At 40.7% G+C, this 26,577-nt stretch overlaps 1 protein-coding gene across 1 annotated transcript; it reads left to right on the top strand.

The window, feature by feature from the left end:
• Positions 1-7,801: 7,801 nt before the first annotated feature.
• LOC104545094 (phospholipase-B 81-like) lies at positions 7,802-25,696 on the top strand (the record flags this gene model as incomplete). Its single annotated transcript, XM_010190139.1, has 5 exons — positions 7,802-8,021; positions 14,393-14,476; positions 18,539-18,677; positions 24,213-24,377; positions 25,552-25,696. Coding segments are annotated over 5 exons (753 nt in total), but the record flags the coding sequence as incomplete, so codon positions are not given.
• Between the last annotated feature and the right edge of the window lie 881 nt (positions 25,697-26,577).

Genomic DNA, 26,577 nt, shown 5'->3' on the forward strand with positions numbered 1-26,577 from the left:
GGTGCCTGGGGGATGTTAAGTGCTGGAACTTGGTGTCTGCCGACTTTCATAATATCTTTCCCATTCCCAGAGTGGGCGAGGGGAATCAAAGTAAGGATGTAACAGATGGGAAGGTACCTTGAGGGCTCAGTGGTGCTGGGCTTTAATGTAATGTGTGTGAGGGAATCGTTTAGGATGGGCCATTTTGGTGGTGTGGCCTACAGCGTGCAGGCACTTGCATCTTTTCATAGTTTTAGTGCTTGTGGGTACAGGTTATTGTCTGTACTTCACAATTTGTACCTATATGTGATGTGTTTTCCCAGTAGATAAACTTGTGTTGCCATTGGAGTAAGTAATTTACCAATATCTAACTAACTTAAAAATTGAAGTAGTTTTCCATGGTACAAACACCACTTAATGTTAACTTTGTTCTCATGGTTGTTTTTTTGTAGTATATTTTCATAATACACCTTTTCAGTCAAAGTTGGAAGGCTCCAATTAGGGTAATTCAATAACTGAGACTTTTGTAATACTTCTGGTCTTCCTCTGTTGACCGCTGTCTCCTGATTTTAGAGCTTTATTCTTGTTGCAACTTCAGAGTCAGACTTGGATGCAAATAGAATTTGGCAAATGACATAATGGCACATTTTGGCGGGCCTCACCATTTTCCATAGAATCTCAGCTTCCCACTTACAAATCGAGTTTCTGCTTGCTATGTTTGAGAAACGTTGCGCCTGTGGATACACGCTGTGGTAGCTAACTACGTGCTAGAAAAGACATGCTGGTCAGGTATGAACATAGGATTTTAAAATTTTTTTTCATTTCAAAGTATGAAATGGGCTTACCAGCAACGGGAAAGATAGGGAAAGCCACTAAAGGAGGAAATTTAAGGGATGCTGAGCAAGCATGGAGTATGTGAAAGTGAAGTTGCCTCGGAGGATCAGTAAAAGTTAGTGATGTACAGCAGCCATTTAGAGCAGATTGCCCATTAAGGAATTCTGGATACCATTGGTACTGATGGTAGTGGTGTTGGGGAGCAAATCTTAGCAGGAGAATAGCTCCCTTTGCTGCTGCTTTCAATGAATTCTGAAGGTCTTAAGGGCTGGATTCAGTGCTTATCTTCTAGGAAATTACTAGTTAATTTATTAATTGCCACAAAGCAAGAAGAAATTAAGTTAACAGTTGTTTTAGTGTCCGTAATGTTACAAGCATCTCATTTTGTCAACAGTTGTACCTTATCTTGGAGACCTACTTTTCAAACCTTATCTGAATTGGCAAAAACTTTTAGTAGTATATTAGCAGAACTGAAGCAAGGGTCAACCGTGAGCCATGCAGAGGGAGTGAAAGGAAGTTCAGGGTATAAAGCAGTTTCAGCTAATACCTGATTGATTCCTCACATCATAATTGAAGTACTGGTAGAAAGCTAGTAAGTAGCAAGTAGAAAAGCCTTTAGGCTATTTAATAGAGTGAACTTGGCCTTCAGCACTGTGAATTGTCTAGTTTTTTTTCAGTTGCTTCATTGTTCTTCAGCATTTTGAACACCTTGGAGATTCTTCATTGTACTGTTTGGAAACCTGTTTCTAAAGAATGTTCTCTGCTAAAAATGACTTAAACTTAGGAACTATGAGATTAGTGAAGTTACTGGTGAAATTATTTTTGTTTCCTCTGTGGATGACCTATACTGAGGACCTCTAACAGTTTTGGCAGGTTTTCTACATCAGCAAAGCTTTACTAGTAAGTATCCTTGTGAGCATGAGAACCATACAAGACTCAGACTCTTAATTTATAGTTCACATTTGAATATTGCTTCTCCCTCATGTAAGCACAAATCAGGGGATTAGGCTTCAAATAATGACAGGCCTGTTAGAGGCAAATTGAAAAATTACTTAGACTTGAAATGCATGAGGAAATAGGATGAATTAAGGCCAGTAGAATAGAAAAAGCAAATAGCTTATATTCAAGCAGAACAAGAAAGCATTTATTCCTTTAATTGAAAATTACTGGGTTTCATGTTAAGTTCTGGTGTGGTTTAAACTAATCTCTAAAGAAGTCCTGAAGTACTTAATGTTCGTTTTGTAATGGATTCCTATCATAACTGTACTTTGAAATCTCAGTTGTACTTTAGAGCTATACGGCCATTTTTAAACAGTTAAAAGGATGGTTTTAAATTTTTTAATGGGAAATAGGACATGCTCTGTCACATTACAAAATTGAACAGAAACATCAGATGCTCCTTATTATGGTGGGCCTGAAAGATACAAATGCTATACCATACTAATATCTTTACTACTGAACATTAACTGTAGGAGAGGTTATACTGAAAATAGGAGATGTGCAACTTTGTGCTGGGTTTTTTGTGTTTCTACATGGTGGAAAACTAGTTTTCAGTGAAACAGCAGAGTGATAGCTTCCTTATTTACTGGAAAGTGTACAGGTGGAATCTACGAAGTACATCTACAAAAAGGCTTCACCTTTGAAAAACCATAGATAAAAATAAGCATGTAAAATATAGATAAAAAGGAGTAGTTAAAGAAATCAGTGTTTTTCCTATTATTGGGAGATGCTCAAAGTTAATTTAGCTTGTTTCTCAGACTGAGGAAAAACCAGAATATTAATTCTTACCCCCAAACTTTGTAGCTCTTCCATCTGCAAGGAAAAGAGAGTCCTGTTAATTTCTCTAATTAGAAAGTCCAGCAGTCTATCTAGATATGTGTGTGTTTTAATAACAACTTACAGCTGGGAAAACGTAAGGAAAAGCAGCTGTAGCATATTGCCAGATAAATTTTACTGGCATTCTTAAGGTATGTCAGGTGTTATTTTTGTAGATACAACTTATTAAATAAATATCAGTGGGCCATTTCGCTACACTGCTCTTCATTTTTCTTCCTCATCTCCGTCTATTCTGTTCTTTCTTTACAAGTTACGGCAACCCCTTCACGTCCTCTTCAGCATCTGATTTCTTTTTTGCATCGTGCCACAGTCCTCTTACTTAGTATTTCCTGGATATAATGAAAATATTACTTTCTCTGTGTTCTCGTGAACATGTATGTATTTCCACTCTCCTGCTGCCACCAACTAAAAGGCAAGCTCTGCTTTTAACATAACCTTGGCAATGCCTGTATTGAGCCTGAAAGGCAGAGAACAGATTCAACATTTCAGCCTAAAAACTAAGGTGGCTACCACCACCTCCTAGCCACAGCTGAAGTATCTTCATCTTGCCATTATTTAGAGTATAATCTTGGCAAAAAGCAGATACTTCTCACTTGTTGAAGAAAACCCAGCACTCTCCCAGCTATAGTGCCTATTTCTGGACTTCTATTTGGCAGATGCATTGATGTATCTTTAAAATGGGCAATTTGAGGAAAAGTTCCTCCCAGGCCCTCCTGACTGCAGAAAGGAGAAGGAGGGGAATGGTGACTCTGCTGACCTACTCAATCTTCAGGGATTTTGAGTCATTCATCACAGTAAATAGTGTGTGCTTTAGCTTGTTTTTTGGGATTTTTCTAAGTAATGCTGTTATGAAATAGCCACACATTATCAGTCCTTTCTGTTCTTCAGGGTCCTGAGAGCAGGCAATAGGCTGAAATAATTGCCAGCATTCTCAGCTGCACACTGGGAAGTCCAGTTTTGATGAGAAAAGGATGATTTGTAGATTCATGGAGACGTTGCATTTGGTTCATATGTAAGAAGTTACCAGTACAACTGCTGAGATAAGAGATGTTAGGGCCTCTGCCTCACTCTCCAAAAATAAATATAAAAATGCCAGCATTGTTCAAGGGGGAAGTTCCTGTTGTTGTAGGACACATGGGATTATTTGGAAATGTGCAGTTGCTTCTTGTATATCTGTAGTCCATAGTATACTTCAGTTCTGATGGTTTTCTTGGCAAAGGTAGTACTGCTGGATTACAGCAAATACTTTGATTATGCTGTAATGTGTGTTTTAAGTGTACACACATTTATAAGCTTGTAGTTTTAACTCCCATCTGTAGCAAGATAAAGACTTATCTTCTAAATTATAGCAATTACTGTATGATTATATATATGTTCCTTGAAATAAATAGAGCAATTTCATATGTAGGTATTTTGACACTTCAGACCAGGGCAATTATATTTGGAGAAACTGACATAAAAATAGATGAGGTGATGGAAAAAAAAATCACTAATGGGAAATGGTCTTTTCTAGCATCATTGTTAAGCCACATCTATGACAGCTGCCTTGATGCTGTTCTTCTAAAGGTCTCTCCATGTTTGTTGCAAATTATCCTGTAATTTTGTGCTTCCCCCTCTCTTCCATCCTTTTCAAGTACTGGTTTTCTTCAGTTTAAATTTATCATATAGTGAAGCTGGGGCAGGGCAAACTCCAAGGGTAATTTTAAAGTTTGTTCTGACTTTTGAAAATAGCTCTGCGTGTTCGTGCTCTGGCAGAGCATAAAACAAAGAAACACAGCCTGCTGTGTTAGAGTACCTGTGTCAGATCAGTCTGTCTGGCACCAGCATCGGCCTTTTAAAAAGAAAAAGAAGGGCTATTTTGCTTTAGACAGAAAAAGGTTTCTTTGCCATACCTGTTTAGTCTGTGTGCACTAATAACAATACCCAGCTGCCATGGTTCTCTTGGCTTGCCACCCCTCCACAGCCTACTGAAGAGATGGGAAGATCTCATTTTCCTCTACTTTGTTCTTGCTCTTTTCACCCATTCCTCAGCTGTCCTTGTGTACTGGGCCCGCGGCCTGTCTCCTCTCTGCAGCGCAGTGGGCTTCTTGGTTGGCATCAGCCTTCCCCTCTACTGCTGGACAGGGCGGTTGTGTTCTGTGCTGACCCCTTGCACCACCTTTTTACAGGACCTCCCTTTCCCTGACCTCTTTGCTTATGTGAGCTTTAGCTTTGTAAGGTGGCCTTTGGCTCTCCTCTTCCCTTATCAGTCTGCTCTTCTTCATATAGATTTTTCAGTCTGAGTGATTCCCATGATTGCCCTTAAGCTGAAGTAGCAATTACTCTGTGTACTACTAGAAGATAGTTAAGGAGACAACAGAAAAGTAAGATTATAGTGGCTTGAAGAGTTATCCAAAGTCTGTCATGTCTCAGTCCTTTAAATAGCCTCAGTACCTAGCAGCTGGAAAACGTTTTTAAACACTGTGTTCCAAGTCCCTGAAATGATCTCATCTCTAAATAGAGATTCATATAAAAACTCTTCATAGAATGGGGAGAGTGAGGGACCCAGTTCCTTCCCTATTAAAATTCTCTTTTTGCTAACGCTTTTCCTTTTCACATGAGAAGTATCTCTAGTACGTGATGAAGGCTGACACAATGCTTAGTGGTACAAAGTCTAGCTGGAGGCCAGGAACTAGCGATGTATGCCAGCAGTCGATACTGTTCAGCATCTTCCTTAATGATCTGAGTGATGGGGCAGAGTGTACCCTTGGCAAGTTTGCTGATGATACAAAACTGGGAGGAGTGGCTGATACATCAGAGGGTTGTGCTGCCATTCAGAGAGACCTCAACGGGCTTGAGAAATGGGCTGATGGGGACCTCACGTAGTTCAAGAAAGGGAAATGCCCAGTGCTGCACTTGGGCAGGAATAACCCCAGGTACCCATATGTGCTGGGGGCTGAACATTTGGAAAGCCGCTTTGCAGAAAAGGGCATGGAGACATCCTGGTGGATGCCAAGCTGAACATGAGCCACCAATGTGTCCTTGTGGCAGAAAAGTGTCTCCTGAGCTGCATCAGGAGGAGTGTTACCAGCAGGTTAAGGGAGGTGATCCTTCACCTCTGCTCCGCATTGGTAAGGACATGCCTGGAGTGCTGGGTCCAGTTCTGGGCTCCCCAGTACAAGAGAAATCTGGATCTACTGGAGAGGGTGTGGCAAAGGGCTACAAAGATGAGTAAGTGACTGGGGCATCTCTCACGTGAGGAGTAGCTCTGACAGCTGGGACTGCTCCACCTGGAGAAGAGAAGGTGCAAGGGGAGTCTCATGAAGTGTAAAAATACTTGAAGAATTGGTGTGAAGAAGGTGGAGCCAGGTTCTTTTCAGTGGTGTCCAGTGACAGGAATAGAGGCAGTGGACACAGACTGAAACACAGAAGGCTCTCTTTGAACAGCAGGAGACACATTTACTATGAAGGTGAGCAAGCACTGGTACAGGTTGCCCAGAGAGGTTGCAAAAATCTCCATCCTTGGAAGATACCTAAAAGCTGTCAGGACATGATCCTGAGCAACTTGTTGTAGGTGACCCTGTTTGAGCAAGGCGGGGTTGCACAACCTCCAGAGGTCCCCACCAACCTCAGCCATTCTGTGATTCTCAGTAAGAAACGGTTTTTAGCTATTGCTGGAACACTAGGGTAGAAGGGCTTTCTGGCTGTTGAACGACAGATTATTCAACAGTCTGTTAAAATGGATGAAAACTGGCTTAAAACAACTGAGTAACTGCTATGTCAAAAAGAGATTGGTTGGAGAAAGTTTGGCTCTTGGAAAATGTTTTTGTCTTTTTTTTATTATTCAAATGTGTCATGGCTCTTCATAAAAATAGCTTCTTTATGTTATGTTCTATAGTACTGAATAAAGTGGGTGCACTTAATTTGAACTCAAACTAGCTGCTTAATCACAAACATTTTACAGCTTTTTGGAGAGTGTTAGGTATTGTGCTGGCATTATTTTTTTTTATAGTTCCACTATCATAGCATGCATACTAAGTATTTTGTCTGAGATCTTCCAGAATTAGATCTAGCTCTCTATTTTGCAGCTGTTATGAGCATGATGCACATAATGGATTGTTGTGAGGAGTAGTAACCAAAATTGTAATTTCTTGCTATGAACTGGCAGGACTAGTTGCCACACACACTGGAGAAAGGTCAGGGAAATAAAAACATTGCTGGTTTCTCAGTAGTTGTAAGTGTTTATGAGCTTATCTTTTAAAACTTTTCAAATAGTTCTGGGAACTCTGACTCAGGATTTTTGAACTCTTTTCACTTGCAGTACTGTAGTGGTGATTTGAGCAGTCACAAATAGAGATCTGACGTAATCGGGTCCCACCTTAGGGAAGGCTGAATTGGAGTTGTAGGTTTTGGGTTTTTTTTGAAAGCAGTTTACCTTGCTCTTTGTTCTTCAGCTCAGCAGGATTAAAAGCCACCTAATGATGAATTTTTGTTAAACAGCTGTCCAAGCAGCACTCTGAGCAGTCTAGTGCTCTTCCTGCTCATTTCACGCTTGGGATCAATTGTATTCCAGCTGGGTGATAGGGATTGTGTGTCTTACAAAGGGCTGCATACCTGTGATGGTTTTGTCTTTAATCCTGTGATCCACTGAGTTTTAGTGCTCCTGTTTGGTAATGCCACCTCCAGAATTAGTTGCCCAGAGAGACATTTTAGAAGACTCTTGTAGCCTTTTGAATCTTTAGGTGGAAAACAAAGTCAACAGTAGCTTATAATCCTTCGCAGTTGCTAAGGTATTCTGTCTTTTAAAGTTGCTTTCAATAAGACTTGTATAGATTTTCTTTTGGGCCAGCTAAGGAAATACTTTTCTGAATTTTATATTAAGACATAGTTGTGTTGGAGCTCTATACTAAAAGAGTTGTGGATAATTTCCAGAAGAGTAACATGAGAATGTTTAGCTGTAAGCTTTTGTCTTGGTAAAACTCCAGTTAGTTCTCATGCCACTGTTCAGTATATTGACATTAGTACTACTCTCCACAGTAGAACTAAACCTGATGGAAAGCTATCAAATTGACTTTTAATATTGCTAAAATACTGTCTTTACATTTCAGTATTAGATAGGAAATACCTACTTATGTTTGTTTGTTTCCCTTGCCTCCTTTCTTCTCCACCACAGAAATCCGCTATGCAACTGTGTACTGGAATAGAGCTGAAAAAACATTTCAGGTCAAGAATATACTGGACAGGAGTGGAGATGCCTATGGTTTCTACAACAACACTGTACAGACAACAGGTTGGGGAGTTCTGGAGATCAGAGCGGGCTATGGCAGTCAGACCTTAAGCAATGAAGATATCATGTATGCAGCTGGCTTTTTGGAAGGCTACCTCACAGCTCCGTAAGTACCTCAGGAAGCAGCTCAGGTTAAGACACTTCCAGTAGATTTATGTATACTTGTGAGTTCTTTCTTTGCTGGTTTGTTCCTTTCCCATAATTCTCATCCATTTAAACTAACCAGACATTTTGCAGTTATGTGCTGCTCTTCTAATTAGCAGCAGGTATGAAGTATAGCATCTTCATTATGGGATCAGGATGTGCCCTCTCCTCGTTCTGTAGGCTCTCCAAACACCTTGATGAGATAGATGAGTACTCTATCTATATTACTGATTAAGTGATGTACTCACAGGATAGTATATGTGTAAGGAAGTGTGTAAGGCCTGCCCTGTGTTGTGAATAACTACAAAAAGGGCAGCAGAAAGAATAGTTATCTCCCCAGCCTATAGTTAGGTGACTGACCAACAGATAAGGCAACTGGGAGCAGATCAGGCAGGGAGAGATGTTGCTTGCAAGGACTGCAGGGCTTCCTTAAGGACCTTTTTCACTAAACACTGTCAAGAAGCTGCTGGGGAGCAGATACTGGAACTTCACAGCATGGGGAGTCTCTCTTGGACAAATTAAAAAAAAAAGCTCATATACTGATAGGCTTGAAAGCAGACTGGTGTGTGACTAGGAGGATCAGTGTACTCCTGAAAGCCCTTTGAAGAGAAGATGATAGACTGAATCTCTGCTGCAATGTAGATATATGGAAACTGACAGAATTTTGTACTTGTTATGAATCCAGAGCAGTTTTTTCTTAAAAAAAAAAAAAAACAAAAAAAACCAAAACCAAGACAAAAAAACCCCAAAGATAAACCCCCAAAAGCCAAACAAAACAAAACAACAAAAAACCACCAGCAAATGAAAGAAAAAAAACTCAACCAAACAAAACACACAATGGAAAAACCCCTCCAAAACCAGAAAACCTAAACGACCATCCAAAAAAATAAACAGCTCTAGAACCAAGCCCTATTCTTTCCTTGACTAAGTTGGAAGACAGAATAGCACTGTGGGATCCTAAGTAGTGGGATATAGCTGGTGATACAGCTAAGAACATGATTCGTGGCTTGTTGCTGAACAATCTCCCTATTTTCCTCTGTCAACTTAATTATAGGAAAAAAATATTCCCAAATCTGGGGATTGGGATCCCCCAGCATGGCTGGGGAATAGTTGAGAGATGCTTGTCATGGATACAGTGAGATGAATTTGGCTTCACTAGCTTTGCTTCCAGAACACTAAAATAAATACCCATAGACTACATTGAGCAGACCAGCAGGGGAAGGTTGTCACAGACAGAATCACAGAATCTGTTGAACAATTTTCAGATACGGCTGGTGGACAACAACCTATACTCTGTTTGCCTTCTGCCTCCATAGTGGATTTATAAGTCTTCCTGGCTGTCTTTTAAACAAAGTTAAGTATATGCCTATTCCTTTAAACTCTGCAGGATCTTTATCTAATGTCTTAGTTTATGCGTAGGTCTAGGGGAGAGAATCTTTCCCCTTTGTTTTCTACATGGGTGTGAAGTGAAGATTCACAGAAGTGAAGGTGCTCACAAGTTATTCTGCTCAAGGCTTTTGCCTTCTCTAGGCCAGGTGCTTACCTGGGGCTGGTTCCTAGCCCTGGCTGTTGTTATGGTAGGGCCACCAGCTCCAGCACCGAGTGGCCATTTGTAGAGAAGTGGGTATAGCAGCAACAGTAATGAACAGGGATCTTAAAGTCTGGAAGTGAAGCTGAGGATTTGTGTCAATGTGGAAAAGTAGGATTTGAGGCTCTGGCTTTTAAGCAAAGTTGGAAACTCAACTGTTTTTAAAGCAGTTGAAGTGTGAGTGTGTGTTAAGATGCAAAACCAGAAGTAGCCAAAACCTTTCTTTTCTGAGGAAACTTTTTGAGGAAATCCACTGAGAAATCCTCTGACATTGCAAAACCTGAAAATGCTTACCAACATTAAAATCATTGTCAAATACTATACATACCATCTGGATTTGGGTTTTGGCTATGTCTTTGCCCCATTGTACATCTCTATCTGCAGTGGAATAGTATTTCTCACTGGGAGTTAGGAATATCAGCTTTTTCTCTCAGGTCTTGTAAAGCTATTTCAGATAAAGAGGGCTTCTCTTTGAAGCTAAGAATACCTATTGAAAATACTCCAGCTAAGGAGCAGAGATGAATTAGTGAGGTACTTCTCTGACTGTTGAGAAGACAAAGAACCTATTAGTTCAGGTTTTTTTTATTACTTCAGTCATCAGCTGGATGACCTGGGTAGTTTTTTATTCTGCTCGAATCTAATGAATCCTCTCATACAACACGTTTGCAATTTCCTGAACCACAGGAGTAGTGAGAACTCACTAACTTTGCAGATGTTAAGATTGCTCTCAGAGCTCCACTGCTCCTTCTTTATCTTGCCTAGCGATTCACAGAATCCTAATTATCTTGCAGGCAGATGTTCTTTCTTTGGGACAGTTACACGAGTTTTCTGAAGTAAAACCAGGAAACAGTCTTTCCCAATCTGTAACTCTATTCCCATCAGGCTGCCTGGCCCATTCAGCCTGTCTTCAGAGAAGCTCTCTAGCACCGTTATGACTTCTTTTATGAGAACATGTCTCTAAACACATTCTGCTCTTGCAGACATCTGTGTCCATAGTAGTTACAGCCCAGCCTTTCTTTTTAAAAACTTGGTAACAACAAGGAAGAGTGTAACAATGTGTTTGGCTGTAGTGAAGGCTTTATTTGCATCAACAGCCACTTAGCTACCAGAGTGAAGATGCTTGCATCACCTGCTTGTGCAAGCACAGGCACCTCAGGTGGCTCAGACACCCCTCCAATGTGAATACATTGGCTATGCCTGGTTATTGAAGTGCCTTCTAGCACATCACTACCTGCAGCTTGAATAACTCCAGGGTCTCTGTCTTGTACCTGTTTGTGGCAGTAACTCCTGAAGTAGAAATGACCCAAGGCTCTTTGCAGAAACCCTGAAGTCCTACCAGGAAGAGCTCTTCCATTATTGGGAAGGATGCATTGAAAGTCTGATCCCAAGGATATGATGCTTCCTGCAGAAGCTGTCTGGTGAGCAACAGTTTCAGCTTGACAGTGCCTGCAATTTGGAGATCTCCAGGAATTCTTGGCTAGCTCAGTTCTTGCAGTACACTTAGGGCATGGAGGGTTTCTAGACACAACTAGCCCTCTTGATACAAGCAGAATTGTGACAAAACCTCTCTCCTAAAGATGTATGCTTTGTCATTAGTAAGAACCTAAGCAGAATATGAGACAACCAGATTTGAGAAAAAGCAAACAAACATGCTAGGACTGTCTTATCTCAGATTACCGAGGAAGAATTAATCTCAGCTCTAGCTATATAGGTCTGTGGTGGAAAAAACAGTAACTAAGTCAGTCCTGTTTACCAGTGAGGGTAGAAACAGGCCTTTTCTAGAGCATGATTCATCTTGCTAGTGTCAGCACTTGATTCAGATAGTAGCTGTCTAGTTGAAAACATAATTAGGGGTGGAATAAATCTAATTCTAGCGCCTGTAGTGTCTGGGGATCAGATACTTCTTTTTATCACCAGTCTCTTGCCTCTCTGTAATGTCCAGTCCTACCATGCAGCCAGATATGTTTACTGCGGTTTGCTGAGGTATGAATTCCCTCCCCCCCCCATTATAAACAGAAGTGTTAATGAGGCCTCACTTTACTTGGGGAATGGTAGAGCACATCCAGATCTGTGACATTAAGTACGTACTTTTAATCAGTTCCAACTGGGGCATGCCAGGTGCCTAAGAGCAGTATTTAAATTTAAAGCAACATTAATTGTACTCTTCTGATATAACCTCAGCTGACCTGAGTCCTGTCATCATCTTCTCTAATTTCAAGAAGTAGGGCCTTGCTTTGCTGTTTTTAGACTTTGAATTCTGGGCCAAGCTTTGTTATTGCTTTTGTAATTTGGCCTTAGATACAGCTGCAAAACCTTACCTTACTGTAATGATCCAGTTTACTTCAGAGGGTAATACCCTTACAAAACATGCAAGCCATGCACGTAGCAGCTTTGTTAAAGCAAGCTCCACTCCCCCAAAAAACCCAACCAAACAAAAAAAAACCCCACCAGGGCAACTGAGCAAAAAAATCTCAATAATCTTGGGCATTTAAAAAAAGAGAAAAACAGTTCCAGAAATTGTATGTCCTCTATTAGCATATACAAGAAGGAAAGCCATCAAAGAAGCTGATTTTAGTTGCCTGATTCTGGACTAACCCAGTCTCTGCATCAGCCATCACAGCTTAAGGATACTACTGGTGTAAAATCTGCCTTGTGTTGTATAACCTTAGAGTGAAAAATGAAGTGAGAGCTGATGGCTGAACCTGGAAGCCTGATCATCTGTCCTGGCCTAGGCAGTGATTAGAATAGTATCCTGGCTGGTTTTATCCTCCTCATCTGGTTCTCATCCTTAAAAGACCTGCTGCCAGGTGAACTGTCTCATGCTATTTGCTTCTCTTGTCTAGTGCCATGAGAGCTCAGACTTGTAATATGGAGTATGTTACACTATAATTTCCTTCCTGAAATTGCTTTGGGTTTTTATTTGCCAAATTCTCTGTGACTGCAGAAGTGGAGGATATTGATCTGTCTCCAACTTTCTTGCCCTTTTCAAAAAGCAGGTTATGATTATGGCATGTAGTCCTGTGTTAAATGGCAGACAGGAAACTCTAGAACTAATATTGATACTATAGCAGCAGTTTCAGGAAAGGTGTAATGGTGCAAAGCTGCTGAATGCTCCCCTCTCATACCCCAGCACCTCCTGCCACAGATCCAAAGCCCAAGCTTGTGTCTGCCCTGGTACTGGTCAGATCCTTTCATGCATCTGTTCGTTTACTGACACTGCCTTCTTGCACTTCCTCTGTTGCTCATCTGTCCACATAACAACCTAATTCAAACTACAAAATGACAAAAAAATAGATTCCGTTTTTTGCTGTGTCAGTGTCTTGACAACGCGTGCTGACAGTTAGATTTGGTAGTCAGGATGCTACCAGAGCTGAAATAAGGCAGTAGTGTCATGCAATCAAGTACTTAAACAGCTGGGAATGGGGCAGGGGACAGAAAGAGAGGGGAGAAGGTCAATGGATGATTTTCTAATTATCAGCAAACTATTCAGTCATCTCTGTATTCTCAAATTATGCCCTGAGGGAAACTTTGAAGAGCTCCTGTCTGCCTTCCTCTTGGAGGCAGTTGTCCTCATGAGGTTTAATACAGGGAATTCTGTCCTGCTGGCAGGTACTTTTCTTGAGGCTGGTATCTGTTTCTTAGTTCTGCTTGCTTTCTCTCAGCACTTGGTAGGAGCTAATTTTACTGATGACTGATGTACTTCTACCAACTCCAGACCTCAGCAAACTAATTTTCTGCTGATTTCCACCTAGAACTAAATATTCCTTTCCCCTCCTCTTCTTTTAAAATTATTTTTTATTTCAGTGCTTGGAAAAAAAAAGTTGGTTAAGCTTGACCCGAATTATGAAATGTTGATAGGAGAAAAAATTAACGGAGTGACAGAATCCAAAAGTTTTTGTTTTGGCTTGAATTAGGCGATTACATTTCACCTAAAATGAAAGGGTGATTTTAACTTTTGTTCTCCTGAGCAATTTTTGACAGTTGACTTCATCCTGAAATGTAGAGTGCTTCGTTTCAACAAAACAAACAAAAGCCAGCCAAAACCAACCAAAGAAACTCCTACAACTTTTGTTTCTGTTAATTAATGAGGATGAAACTGCTAACTGAATTAAACAACAACAAAAAATCACAGTAATTTTGGTCTCTGTAAAGCTGTATCTGTTTAGGGTTGGCATGAGCAGGAGTTTCTGTGGGAACACATGGGATCAATGTATATGTGCTTTAAAATGGAGAGATTCAACTTAATCGGTATGGAAGGAACATGGTTAGTGCTAAGTAAAACCTGCTAGATTTCAGGCTGAAATTCTCTCTCTCAACTGAATTGGCAAATTACATTCTTCTCACCTCTCTTTTCTTGGTTCCAAATAGAATAGCTCTCCAGGACACTACTTTTGTTGTGATTTAAATAAATGTGCTAAGGCTTCCAAGATCCTTCTGGCCTACAAATACTCCCTGAGCATGAAGTTTTGCCATGAAGTAGTTCAGTCTCATTCTTCTCCTCTTTCCATTGTGCAGCAGTTTGAGCAGGTATTAGCAAGGTCGTTTATTTAAAGTTAAATTTCAACAGCCCATTTATATTACCTTTGTTTGTCATGGGTAAAAGATGTGAACTAACTTCAGTGTTTAGGAGAAGCTTACTTTGTGGACTGTGATGCTTGTCTACCAATGCTTGTTGACCAGTGGGTTGGTAAACAAAAGGAAGGGAAGATGCAAACGAATAACTTCTGCTACTCTTGTTCTTTCAGGCACATGTATGACCATGCTGCAAATATGTACCCGCAGTTAATTAAGAATCCCACCGTTCGAAGCGGAGTTCAGAATTTCATGGCGTATGTATTTAGTTATTAGAAAAGAAGTTATTCAAGACTTGGGGTTGGAGGGTGACAGAATTTTCAAGGATTTTTTTATTCTTTTCCTTATGGGCTAAAAAAAAATATGCTTTCTTTCCCTCTAATTGACTGCCATTAGTATGAAAGATGCAGTATTCCAGACCGCATCTGGAATATTGCGTCCAGTTCTGGGCTCCTCAGTTCAAGAAGGACAGGGAACTGCTGGAGAGAGTCCAGCGTAGGGCTGCAAAGATGATTAAGGGAGTGGAGCATCTCCCTTATGAGGAGCGGCTGAGGGAGCTGGGGCTCTTTAGTTTGCAGAAGAGGAGACTGAGGGGAGACCTCATTCATGTTTATAAATATTTAAAGGGTGAGTGTCACGAGGATGGAGCCAGGCTCTTCTCGGTGACAAACAATGATAAGACAAGGGGGAACGGACACAAACTGGAACACAGGAGGTTCCACTTAAATTTGAGAAGAAACTTCTTCTCAGTGAGGGTGACAGAGCACTGGACCAGGCTGCCCAGAGAGGTTGTGGAGTCTCCTTCTCTGGAGACATTCAAAACCCGCCTGGACGCCTTCCTGTGTAACCTCATCTAGGTATTCCTGCTCCGGCAGGGGGATTGGACTGGATGATCTTTTGAGGTCCCTTCCAATCCCTAACGTTCTGTGATTCTGTGAAAAAAAATTTCTAAAAGCACATTAAGACAGGCGTATGCCCTTCCCTAATTCTGATACCTTCAACGAAATGTTTAAAACTATTGCTACAAAAGGTTGTGGATAATGCCAATGAATTGTGCATGTCATTCTAGTCAAAATCCTTTTCTAAAAAGCTGGTATTTTGAATGTTACACCGAACAGCATGGTCTCTTGGCACCTTTATCTTTCTAGCACTGGGTAGCCTTTCCTTACTCTGTTAGGCTAGCACTTTGTTTATTCTACCGCTGATGTAAATTCTGTTGTAGTCACAAAAGTCCTGATTCCCTTTTCTCTTCAGCTGTGTAAATCAAAAGTAATTCTGCTCAAATAATGCAGCTACACTGGTGGGAAACTACAAGTGGGAGATGAGCCAGGCCAGGTACTGGGAGACTCAACTGTGATTACTGCTTGTTTAAATCTCCTTAGACTTATGCGTTCTTCCATTATGAATACTTCTGTGAAACTTTGCTAACTCTGGGGAACGTTTTTTCTATTTCTCCCTTGTCTTGTGCTTTCCACAAGGGGTTGCATATCTGACTAATTCTGTTATTGGTGCACGTATATAAAGTTGATTGTTTTTTAGCTTATCCAAACAGAGGAGGAAAAAACCAATCTTAGTGCTCCTTTACTATAATTCTTCAGCATTGCTGTCCTTCTTGTGAGAAAAATGGGCTAGCTGCTATATCAATCTGTGAGGTTTTATTCCAGAATGATCCAGCATAGCAGTGGTATCCCAAGATGCAATGTCGCAGGACAGATGAAATACTAGGTGGCCCTGTATGAATTTTCTATTGCCTGTGTGTCTTGAATTCCAGCATGGCTGCTTTACTTAATAGCAGCCTTGCATTATGGGCTGCTCTGTTGTCCTGCAAGTCGTTAGCCCTGAATGATCTTGACCATATTTCCTCTGACGCACTTCTTGCATCTTGTTACTTCCAGAAAGCTAAATCTGGCTGATTTTGTCACCCACTGTTGTGGTTTAAACCCAGTGCATAACTGAGCACCACGATACCCCAAAAAAGGGCTAGTCAAAATAAGGACTGGGAGGGCTTCTCACCACTTAAACAGGTCATAGGCAAAAGACACTCATCATAAGGAATAAAAAAAAAAACCAAAACCAAAACAATTTTAATTTGTTACTAAAATCAGAGTAGAACAATGAGAGAGACAACCAGATCTAAGAATCAAAACACTTTCCCCCCACCCCTCCCTTCTTCCCAGGCTCAGGTTTTGTTCCCGGTTCCTTCACCTTCCCCCTCCCCCTTTGTCTTGAGGCGCAGGGGGATGGGAATGAGGGTTTGCGGTCGGTCTTCCCACCATGTGCTTCTCAGGAGTAGGAAAAAAAAAAAACCTCAGCCCCGTGTCTCTCTCTGCTTCCATGTGGCCCCCTTTCCATAGGGGAAAAAAGTCTTCAAAAGCCCAATACAGGTCTGTCCACAGCTGCAGTTTCCCTCACACACAAAACTGCTTCAGCCCAAGTCCACAAAACTCCTATCTGGGTCTGCCCATGGTCACAGTTCCCTCACACACAACCAGTCGACCCAGCTCTTGCCACGGCTTTCGAAGGGGAAACCTGGGTTCTGCGTCCTCCTCCTCCTCCCTCTCTTTTCTTTCCTTCAAACCGACCTTGGTGTTCTTCAAAGTTATCCTCCTCGGGCTCCACTCTTTTCTCTGCTGCAGGTCTCTTCTGATGGTTCTGGAGATCCTGGCGCTCCCTCTCTTTTTTTTTTTTTTTTTTTTTTTTTTTTTTTTTTTTTTTTTTTTTTTTTTTTTTTTTTTTTTTTTTTTTTTTTTTTTTTTTTTTTTTTTTTTTTTTTTTTTTTTTTTTTTTTTTTTTTTTTTTTTTTTTTTTTTGGGGATGAAGCTGCAGCGGGCCTTAAGCTTAAGTTGTGGTCGGGGTCAGCCGAACCCAGCCGGGCAAGGCTGGGGCCGCGCTACCCACACGTGGGGCCGTGCTGGTCAGGGCAGGTGCCAGGGAGAGAGCGAGGCACGCCTTGCACCCCTTAACTACATGAATTCACAGGGGCGCTGATTGGCTTGGCCCTGGTGCCATAGACTGCTGGAAAAGTTTGCTTACTTGCCAGGTTCATTCTCTCTTATTTTTATTTCATTTTATATTATTTTATTTTAAATATTTTTCTTTCTGCTGTACATAATGCTGGATGTATAGAATACAGGAGGATGGAAGAGGCCAGAATCTGGTCCTAACTTAGGTTAACTGTGGTTCTTCTGTGGCCCTTTGCACACAGCAAAGGAGGGAGCTCTGGGAGATCCTTATAATGTTGGTTGCACTTCCTGTAGGGTCTGTGCAGCTTGTGTTGCCTCATCCTCTAAACCTGGGTTATTTGGCAAGTAACCTCTTGACTTGGTTTTGGCACATGGGATGGTTATTTGGCCTCCTACCTTTTCCTCAGAGGAGGATGGCAATGGTTCTTAGGCAGTGTTTGAGCACCACCAGCAGCACGCCTTCATTGCACTTGTATTCAGGAGAGAGAAATAGGCTCTTCAGAGGTCAGTCTGTTTTATCCTTAAATGGGGATTTAAAAAGGAAAGGTTCGTCTGACCTATCAGATGCTTGTTTCCTTTTACTGACCGTAAGGGGATGTTAGATCTCATCACAGAATGGTTTGGGTTGGAAGGGACATTAAAGATCATCTGGTCCAAACCCCTGCCATGGGCAGGGACACCTCCCACCAGACCAGGTTGCTCAAAGCCCTGTCCAGCCAGGTCTTGAACACTTCCAGGGAGGGGGCATCCACAACTTCCCTGGGCAACCTGTGTCAGTGCTTCACTGCCCTCACAGTAAAGGATTTCTTCCTAATATCTAGTTTAAATCTGCCTTTTTCCAGGTTAAAACCATTACCCCTTATCCTATTACTACATGGCCCTATATAAAGTTCCTCTTCAACTTTCCTATGGACCCCCCTCAGGTACTGGAAGGCTGCTATAAGGTCTCCCCAGAGCCTTCTCTTCTCCAGGCTGAACAGCCCTAACTTGCTCAGCCTTTCTTCATAGGAGAGGTGCTCAAGGCCTTTGATCATCTTTGTGGCCCTCCTCTGGACCCTCTCCAACAGCTCCATGCCCTTCTTGTGTTGGGGGTCCCCCATAGAGGTAGAGTCCAACTCTTTCTTTGAAGCTGAAGTCTGGTAGGGGCACGCTACTCTAGGGTACATTGCATAGATCTGAATGTTTCCACCCAGAGAACAGAGCATTTATGTCTGCAGGATTTCCAAAGCATGATTTGCCTCAAAACCCTAGGAAACTTAGATTATCTGGGTTGTAATACATTTGTCCCTTCCCTGCATTATCAAATATACTATAAAATAAAAACAAGAAAATCCCATCCTGTTTGTTCCTCTGCAGGAAACAAGATCAATGGACAAGACAGCAAATCAGAAATAATAAGGATGACCCCTTTTGGAGGCATGCTGGCTATATTATTGAACAGTTGGATGGTCTGTACATGGGAGCCCTCGAGTGGGCTAAACTACACAAACAAACAGTAAGATTACTGCATCTCTTTTCAGTAGCTGGGGATGGGATGTCAGAGGACAAAGATGGGAGAAAGGAGTCTGATAGTTGAAGAAGGAAAAAAAAAGAGGAGGATAATTAGTGACAAGTACTCGTTCTGCATACCATTCTACAAAAACTTCAGTGTAGATAATGTGACTGAGCACTCGGGTCATGTCACCACAGGTCCTCTGCACTGGACTTGAAACCCTGGGTATTCACATGCTGCTCGGATTGGGGCTGACTTTTTTTTCCTTGTGAATGTTGGAAGGACAGACACTTCTCAAGTGCTTGCTGTCCTCACTTTACGATTGTTACTGAGCAAATGACCCTCTAGGTATAAAGAGTACCTGCAACAGCATGAATCAGCATGTAAGAAGTGTGTTAAAGCTTTCATTCTTATTTCCAAGCATCAGATTTCAGATCTTAAAAGCCTCTCTATTTTGTACTATGTTTTGTGTTGCTGAATTTCCTTTTCTGTCTTCTGTCTCCCATTACAGAATATATGGCCAGTAAGGCAGGCCAAATGGGGTATGGAGTTTTTGTTTGTTTTGTTTTTGTTTTCTGTGGTTTGGTTGGTTTTTTTTTTTCAATTCAATTAGAATTGTATCCCAGATCAACAGCTTGTGTGCAATAGCAGAGCTCCTTTAACTCCAGTAGAGCTGTTGTAATTACAGTGCTGTCCTTAAGTGCAATGTCTAATAGGTTTCTCAATATGAGAGGGAGGACTTGAGTAGTTGTAGTTGACCCCTTTTGTCTTGGTTTAATCATATCAAGAATTTAGAGAAGCTGTGAGTGCTAAATAATAGTTGGGTTTTAATAAAACACACATCTCTTTCTTGCATAGAACTTTCTCTGGGGCTTTCATGAACAGGGAATTGGCTTAAACTAAAAGAAAAGACTGTTTACAATAATGGAGAGATCCATCCTGAGTTTTAGGGAAGATACTAAGAAATTACTTTCTAGGAAAAAACTTAATAATTCCCTTTCATAACACCTGAATCTGAAGAGCTCTGCAAAGCTCAATTTTTTTTAGCTGTTTCAGAGTAATTTGGATTTAGATGAGAAGAAAGGAAAGTGCTAGTTTGTGCCTGAGCTATTTCTTTATCATAGGCATGTTCAATCTGCAACGTGTATTCTCTGCTACTTATTTAACTGCGAGTTTGATACTAAAATGCACTGATCTCTGAAGTGATTGAGTCATTCTTAATCCTTTATTTGTCTGTTTCATCAGTATGCCTATATAAAAACGATGCATTTAGTGAAAGTTCAAATATGTTGTTCAGTCTGGAATATCAGTGTCCTCTATTTTTGAATTATGTGTAGTAGATATCTATAGTTCTTAACCCAGATGTGCCTGGAGCAGGTAGTAGGATTTATTTCGACTCCTTCCAATGCCATTCACAATTTTTAGCTTTTGGCATTATCACCTATGTCAAAACCCCAAAACCAAACCAAGACCCAACACATGACAGGCTGTTTTTTTTTGCCTAATGTTCTACCTGCTATTAGGAAAATCTATGCATGCTTCTTCTAAATACTTCTAATTACTCTGTAATTATTCCTTTATGTGCAGAGGGCAATTTTTCCTCAATGTCCTAAGCTTCAAAAAGGCTGAGTGCTGCAGAAGAAAGGCTGGGAAGTCTTACTTTTTCCTCTTAACTCCCAAAAGATCAGAGACATGGGGAAGAGAAAGAGAGGAGGAGATGGATTTCGAAGTTCTTATATTCCCTCCCCTCCACAACAAATGCTTGTACATGAACAAAGTGCTTTCCTGAACACCAAGAAGTTGGTTGGTTAACAAGGATAGGGCAAAAGATGGAGAAAAGGGGCTGTGCTTATAAAGTGTGGATTTCAACAATGAGCAAAGTTGAACGAAACTGTTCCCTTTTCAGGAGAACGGAAACAAGCTGTATCAGTTGCTAATCTGCTTTTAATTTTGTCCCATGTCAAGGTTTCTTATCAGGTTTCTCATCAGCACTACACATACCTTTTCAAACTTTAAAGTAGTTGGAGTTTTACATGTGATGGATTAGTTGGTGTGCACTTATTTGAGAAAGACAAGTCAAAAGATCTGACTTTCAGTTGTCCTGTCCAGTGCACAGTAGTTTGAAGCTATGCCAAATCCATATAGTGCTTAAATGAGACTTGGTTCATGTACACACAGGTCACTCTGAAATGTTCCAATTTCCTTTTCTTCTCTAAACTTCAGGTCTCTGAAGGTTTCGCTTGAAAATTGTAGAACCTGTCTGCCACAAATCACTGCGCCTTATTACAGAAAGAAAATCCGGTGTGGACTCTGTACTATTTGATAGTAGTACTATCTATATATTTTATTTTATTCCTATGTGTATGAAGCATATGTTTTGTAGTGTACTCTTCTAAGCTTTTCTTTTTTAATTGTATGAAGTCTGGTTTCCTGCAGGGCTGTTTTAGGTAGGTGCTTTCATTGAGATCTGCATGAAAGTAGTGTGTATTGTGGACTTCTCTACTTTGGATTTGATATTTACAGGTATCATTAAGAACGATGTCAAAATCTGAATACATTTTCATGTTAAAGCGTGAAATTATTCTGTCTGGTTTGGCAACATTTTATATCCAGTAAACAAACCCAACCCTTTTGTCAAGACAATTTCTGAAGGAGGGCCACTCAAAGAACATTAAGCCTTTTCATCTGCCTAATGCTCTACCAACGCTGTGATTAATCTTGGGCTTGTCTACACAGGGAAATTACTCCTGAATAAGGAGGTGTCAGAGTTTTTAGTGGTACACTAATTTTAGGACAGCTCTCTATTTGCACATCCTTATTTTGTATTGAGAATGCTCATGCATGGGGAAGTTACTGGAAACAGTTGTTACAGAGTGTCTATTTTGATGTCCCATGTAGATAAGCCTTTAAGGCTGGTTCTCTCCTACCTGTTCTTCTAAGTTTATTTCTCCCTGCAGCTGATGTAACTCAAACTCAATTTGACTTTTTTTTGCTATTCAGGACAGTACCCTAGAGGAAGAACCACACATTCTAGCAAAATAACTTTTCTTGTTGTGGCTATACCACCTCCCTGCTTGTCAATTTAGCTCATTCATCCTTCTTTAGGATGTAAACCATGCATGCAAGCAGTTTTCCTCACATTGCTGTGTGAGATGGGAGAAGGTGATTACAAAGATTCTAATATGCCCTTTATTATGCATTTGTTATTATGCACACTTTTTTTGGTCAAATTCTTGCTGGTGGACACTGATTAACTCCTCCCAGAGAAGACTGCTCCATATATCCTGGAAATCAGCTGTAGTAATTCCCAAGCTGGGGTTCTCAGCCTTGTGGCAGACACCTCAGGCCGCTCCTGAAATTCCCAAATTTGACCTGCTTTGCAGATGCCCAAGTCTTATATTTGAGAGAAGGAGCTCTGAGCAGTGTGCTCATGTGATGTCCCTGACCATCAGACAGTCTTGAACAGAAAGCCAAGTTTATCCAAGCAGAGCAATGAGTTCTGGGAAATAAAGCAGAACAAAATTTGCTTGCCTCTCAGAAGGAGAATAACAGAACCCTTGTGGGTACTTAACAACCTAGTTCCTCTTTTACTACTCTGGTATTTTGGGTGGCTTTGGGAGGCGACAGCCTAATCTTATCCCGTGGAGTCCTAGGAATTTATCTATCCTTTGTTTCTTTGTTTGAGTGAGTCTTTCTTCCTGCTTTCAGGCCACCTTTCTGTGTGTATAGTTCTGACAGCTTCCTTGCTTGACATCTCCATTCAAACTTGAATGGACTTCCTAGTAGTTTCTGAATTTTTGACTTGAAATGACTGAGACATGTGAAATACTTTACTTTTATAAAGTATGCAGGCAATTCCAAGTGATGCTGCAGCAGTATCAGCATAGCTACCTGTACATGTTGCAATGAAGGCAGGTTTTATGGAGGAGAATATATACTTGCCAGATGGATGGCAAATAAAATTAAAATGTCTCAGGGCTGCCTGAGGAGTCTCATATGCAGTCCTGTTTGCACCCCTCCTGGTGGTAGTGTACAGTAATGCCCAAGTAAATTCGACATTGCAAAACAGCTTCTCATTGCATGGTGGGTTTGCAGACTTTTAAGTGCAGCTGGATGGTGGGAAAAATGTGCTGAAACAGTGCCTATCTATATGGATTCCAGTGAGATGGCAATTGCTGGGACTTGTTTGTAGATGATTTATACCACTGAGCTGCTTAAAACGATCCAAAGTTACATCTCGTGATGTTTATCAGTTATCTTTGTTTATCTTTGCTGCTTCCTGTCTGGGTCCTTGCAGCAAAACCAGAATGAGCTAAAGCAATATAACATACATGAAAGTTTGCTTTGGATTTCTTCCTCAAATTATAGCTGCTTGTTAGGGCCTTCTGCAGTGATTTCAGCTGTGAGAATGGCTTATTTCTCTCACTTGTCTTGGTAAGCATTGTGGGAAGCTTTAATTCTTTCCCCTGGGATAAATGGAGTGGAGTTTACATTAGTTTTGGTTTTCCTCTTGGTTACTCTTTCTGCCAAAACAGTGGATGTATAATACAGAATTCAACCTTCTGAATGCATAGTAAATGGATTTGATGCTGTTTAACTTTTCCATGTTCTTGTCTCCCCTTTATTGGGGTTTGTAGAGACGTCAGCTGTGTGGTTTAATAACAGTGATTTACATTGCAAGCAATGTGTGTCTTTGCTATATGATTATGTCCCATTCTAGAATTACTATTCATAGCCCTACAGTGATGTGTGTTCTGACTTCTTTTCCTTAAGCTTTGCCTTAACTAAAGGCATGGTGCAAGGAGAACAGGAAAGATTTAGAAAACAGTCTTTGAAGGTTGAGGTTAGACCATTGTTAAGCTCTTATTTTTGAAGAGGCAAGTTAAGATAAGGTCCTGAAGAGCACGTTGCACAATGAGCTGTGTAGTTAACCCTGGTTAGCTCTAACCATAAGGGATTTTTGCAAGCATGTAGCATAGTGGAGTGCCTTTTGACTGACTTCCTCTCTTCAGCTACTTCCATACGTGATTAGTATTGTTATCATGTCTTCCTCCTCTCATTTGTTTCCTCCTCCACAGTCCTGAGGTTGTCTTAAATCATGGTCTTCATACACATCCAAAAACTCCAAGAGTATTTGTTAATGTAAAGTTCTTCAAAGGTGAACAAAAAAATAAGTTGAAATCTTACTATTACCCCAGAGTAGCAGTAACAGCAGACTGATTGATGAATCTGATCAGTAAGACTGATTGGATTTGCTGTTTGCAAAGGGACATCGAAGTTTCATTCACCAGTCACTGCTGGTGTCTCCTTTTTTCCATTAAAATGCTAGCATTGGTAATACCACTATTAGGGATAGATCCTTAAAGATACATAGGTGCCTAATTTGATTCTGAGTTTCAACATCTGGGCCTTGTGAGCAGGTATTTCATAAACCACATGAGAGCTTTCTTTGAGAGCAAAAGAAAAATTCTAACAGCTGAGACTGTCTTGATGTGTCTGTCTGAAAGTGCTTTTTGTGGTCTTTCTTTTCTCCCTTAGCCACTGAGCATCTTTGATGTCCAATTTCTGAATGCAGTTGGAGACCTGTTGGACCTCATTCCTGCGTTATTTGAGTATTCTGCACGGGGTGGACAATGCAATGTGGAGCCAGGAGGCCATGGGAAATATCAGTGGGATATGGGTCACTGCTCTGCACTCATCAAGGTGAGCACCAAGAACTTCATCTGCAGTGACTGTGTTGTCTGCAGAATCATGAGCCTGTGTCTCTGGAGTCTTTGTTTTTCTCGCATGTGCATAAAGAGACTTCTGTCAATCAGGGTGCTTTTATGCACTTGTCATTTGTGCCTTCATAGGTTTCTGGGTCTAGTTTTGCTCACTTGTGTTCAAGGGCAGGGACAAACTAAACCAAACCTAACCAAAACCACAGAGGTTGACAATGAAAAGCTACTAGAATTACTAGGGAATGGGGAACTACCATGGAGAGGAGACTGCAAGATGGTAACTTGTTTCACCCAGCTAAGTGAAGTCTGAAAGAGAATATTGTGAATGTCTACAAATACACTGGGCAAATAAGCAGGGAAGAAGGGAAGAGGACTACTTAAACTGAAGGACAGTACTAGTACAAGAACAAATGGGTGCGAGTGGCTGATATTTTCCGAGTGTTAACAGTGATAATCTGGAATGGCTTTCCAATGGGAGTAATGACAGAAAAAATGCTTTTAAGGTGTCTGATACATCATGGTGGCAATTAAATTTTTCAGTTAAAATTATCAAGGATCTAGTCAGCATATGGAGACTATGTGTATCTTAGTGCAACAATATTCACCTTAAATTCAGAAGCATTCATTCAAGCACTTGCCTACAGCAAGAGGTTTCCGAGCTAACAACAAATCTTAGAACCAGGAACATACTTTGAAAAGATGTGCTATCGATATATACATTTACCTTTTCAAAATGAATTTACCTGTGTTTGTTTCTGTACTTTAAAGTCACCCAGAGGCATTTTGACAGAAATGGCTTGTTCTAAGGTAATGCTGGATATATTTACACATTCAGATCAGCTCTACAAATACAAGTATTCAAGAGGAAACCAGGCAAACAAAACACTACGTGTTGCATGTGTCCCAGAAATCCCTAAGCTATTTCATTTTGAAAAATAACTAATTATCTGAAAACAACACGTAGGCAAGAATAATTTCCAAAGGTTTCAGTGATTCATTGTTGAGTACACAGTTAAAAGCACAAGAATCTACCCCTTCTTGAACAATGCAATTAATCAAACTACTTAAACTGTGAGAACAACTAGTTTTGTCAAGTACGAAATATGCAGACTACAGTAGGGTCTGAAATTATTCATCTTTCTGGTTCTGTTTTCCAGGTTCTACCTGGATATGAGAATATCTATTTTGCCCATTCCAGCTGGTTTACATATGCAGCCACACTGAGAATATATAAGCACTGGAACTTCAATATAGTTGATCCAGCCACCAGCACCAGCCGTGTCTCGTTCAGCAGTTACCCAGGTAAAGTCAAGATGCCCAGAACAATGTAGACAGCCAAGGTGGCATGGGCCATCTTTACTGTCTTACTACTGCATCTTACTGCAGATGTCTTGTCTATAAAAAAGGTGATACCTCAACAAGCACTGGCTTCAAACTAATTTAAAGCTTTTAGCCACCAAGAGGACAGAATGTTGTCTTCAGTTTTCTGAATGTCATCGTCTTTTGTTGTTGATTAATCACCTTCAGTGCTCTGAATAGTACTGGTTAAATATTCTATCTCTGGCACAAACGTGCTGGTTTGCATTCTGCTGGTAGAGTCTGCAGTCATCTCAGCTGCTGAACTTCTCACCTTGCCCATAGCATTCGCATGTTTGGTAATAAGTTTTGAACACTTCTGTTTACCACTGTGGTGTGACTCATGCTGTAATGGGATTATCAGAGACTGACCATTTGAAATGGTATCAACTTTGGTGCTGCGTTAGCAAACCCTCAGTTGTGGGTTTTTTGGTTTTGTTTTGGTTGGTTTTTTCCCCTCTGCATTTCTCTCTTCCAGACACACTGAGCTGTTGTGGAAGGAAGTATTTTTTGTTTATTTCATGTGTTAGTAATATAGCCAGCCAGAATACTTAAAATCTCCCTCAGGAAGATTAGGCAGCGTATAATAGTCTCAAGTTTCTTGGAAGAATGTTAGAAATTGCAGCAGTTAATGTTTCAGTGTAAAGTACGTACTCTCACTAGAGTAGCGCCAAGAAATGTGAACGTGAAAAAACAAAGCAAATCTAAGACTCTCAGGAGTAAGCGTTGCATAAGTTTTTAAAGGTGGAATTTCAAATTCAAAACTACCCAAACACTTGAGAATCTCCATAAACTTTTAAAAGTGAAGTATGTGCCATAGGAGACTG

This window comes from Mesitornis unicolor, unplaced genomic scaffold, assembly GCF_000695765.1.
Source record: "Mesitornis unicolor isolate BGI_N332 unplaced genomic scaffold, ASM69576v1 scaffold23578, whole genome shotgun sequence".
In the NCBI taxonomy this organism is placed as follows: domain Eukaryota; kingdom Metazoa; phylum Chordata; class Aves; order Mesitornithiformes; family Mesitornithidae; genus Mesitornis; species Mesitornis unicolor.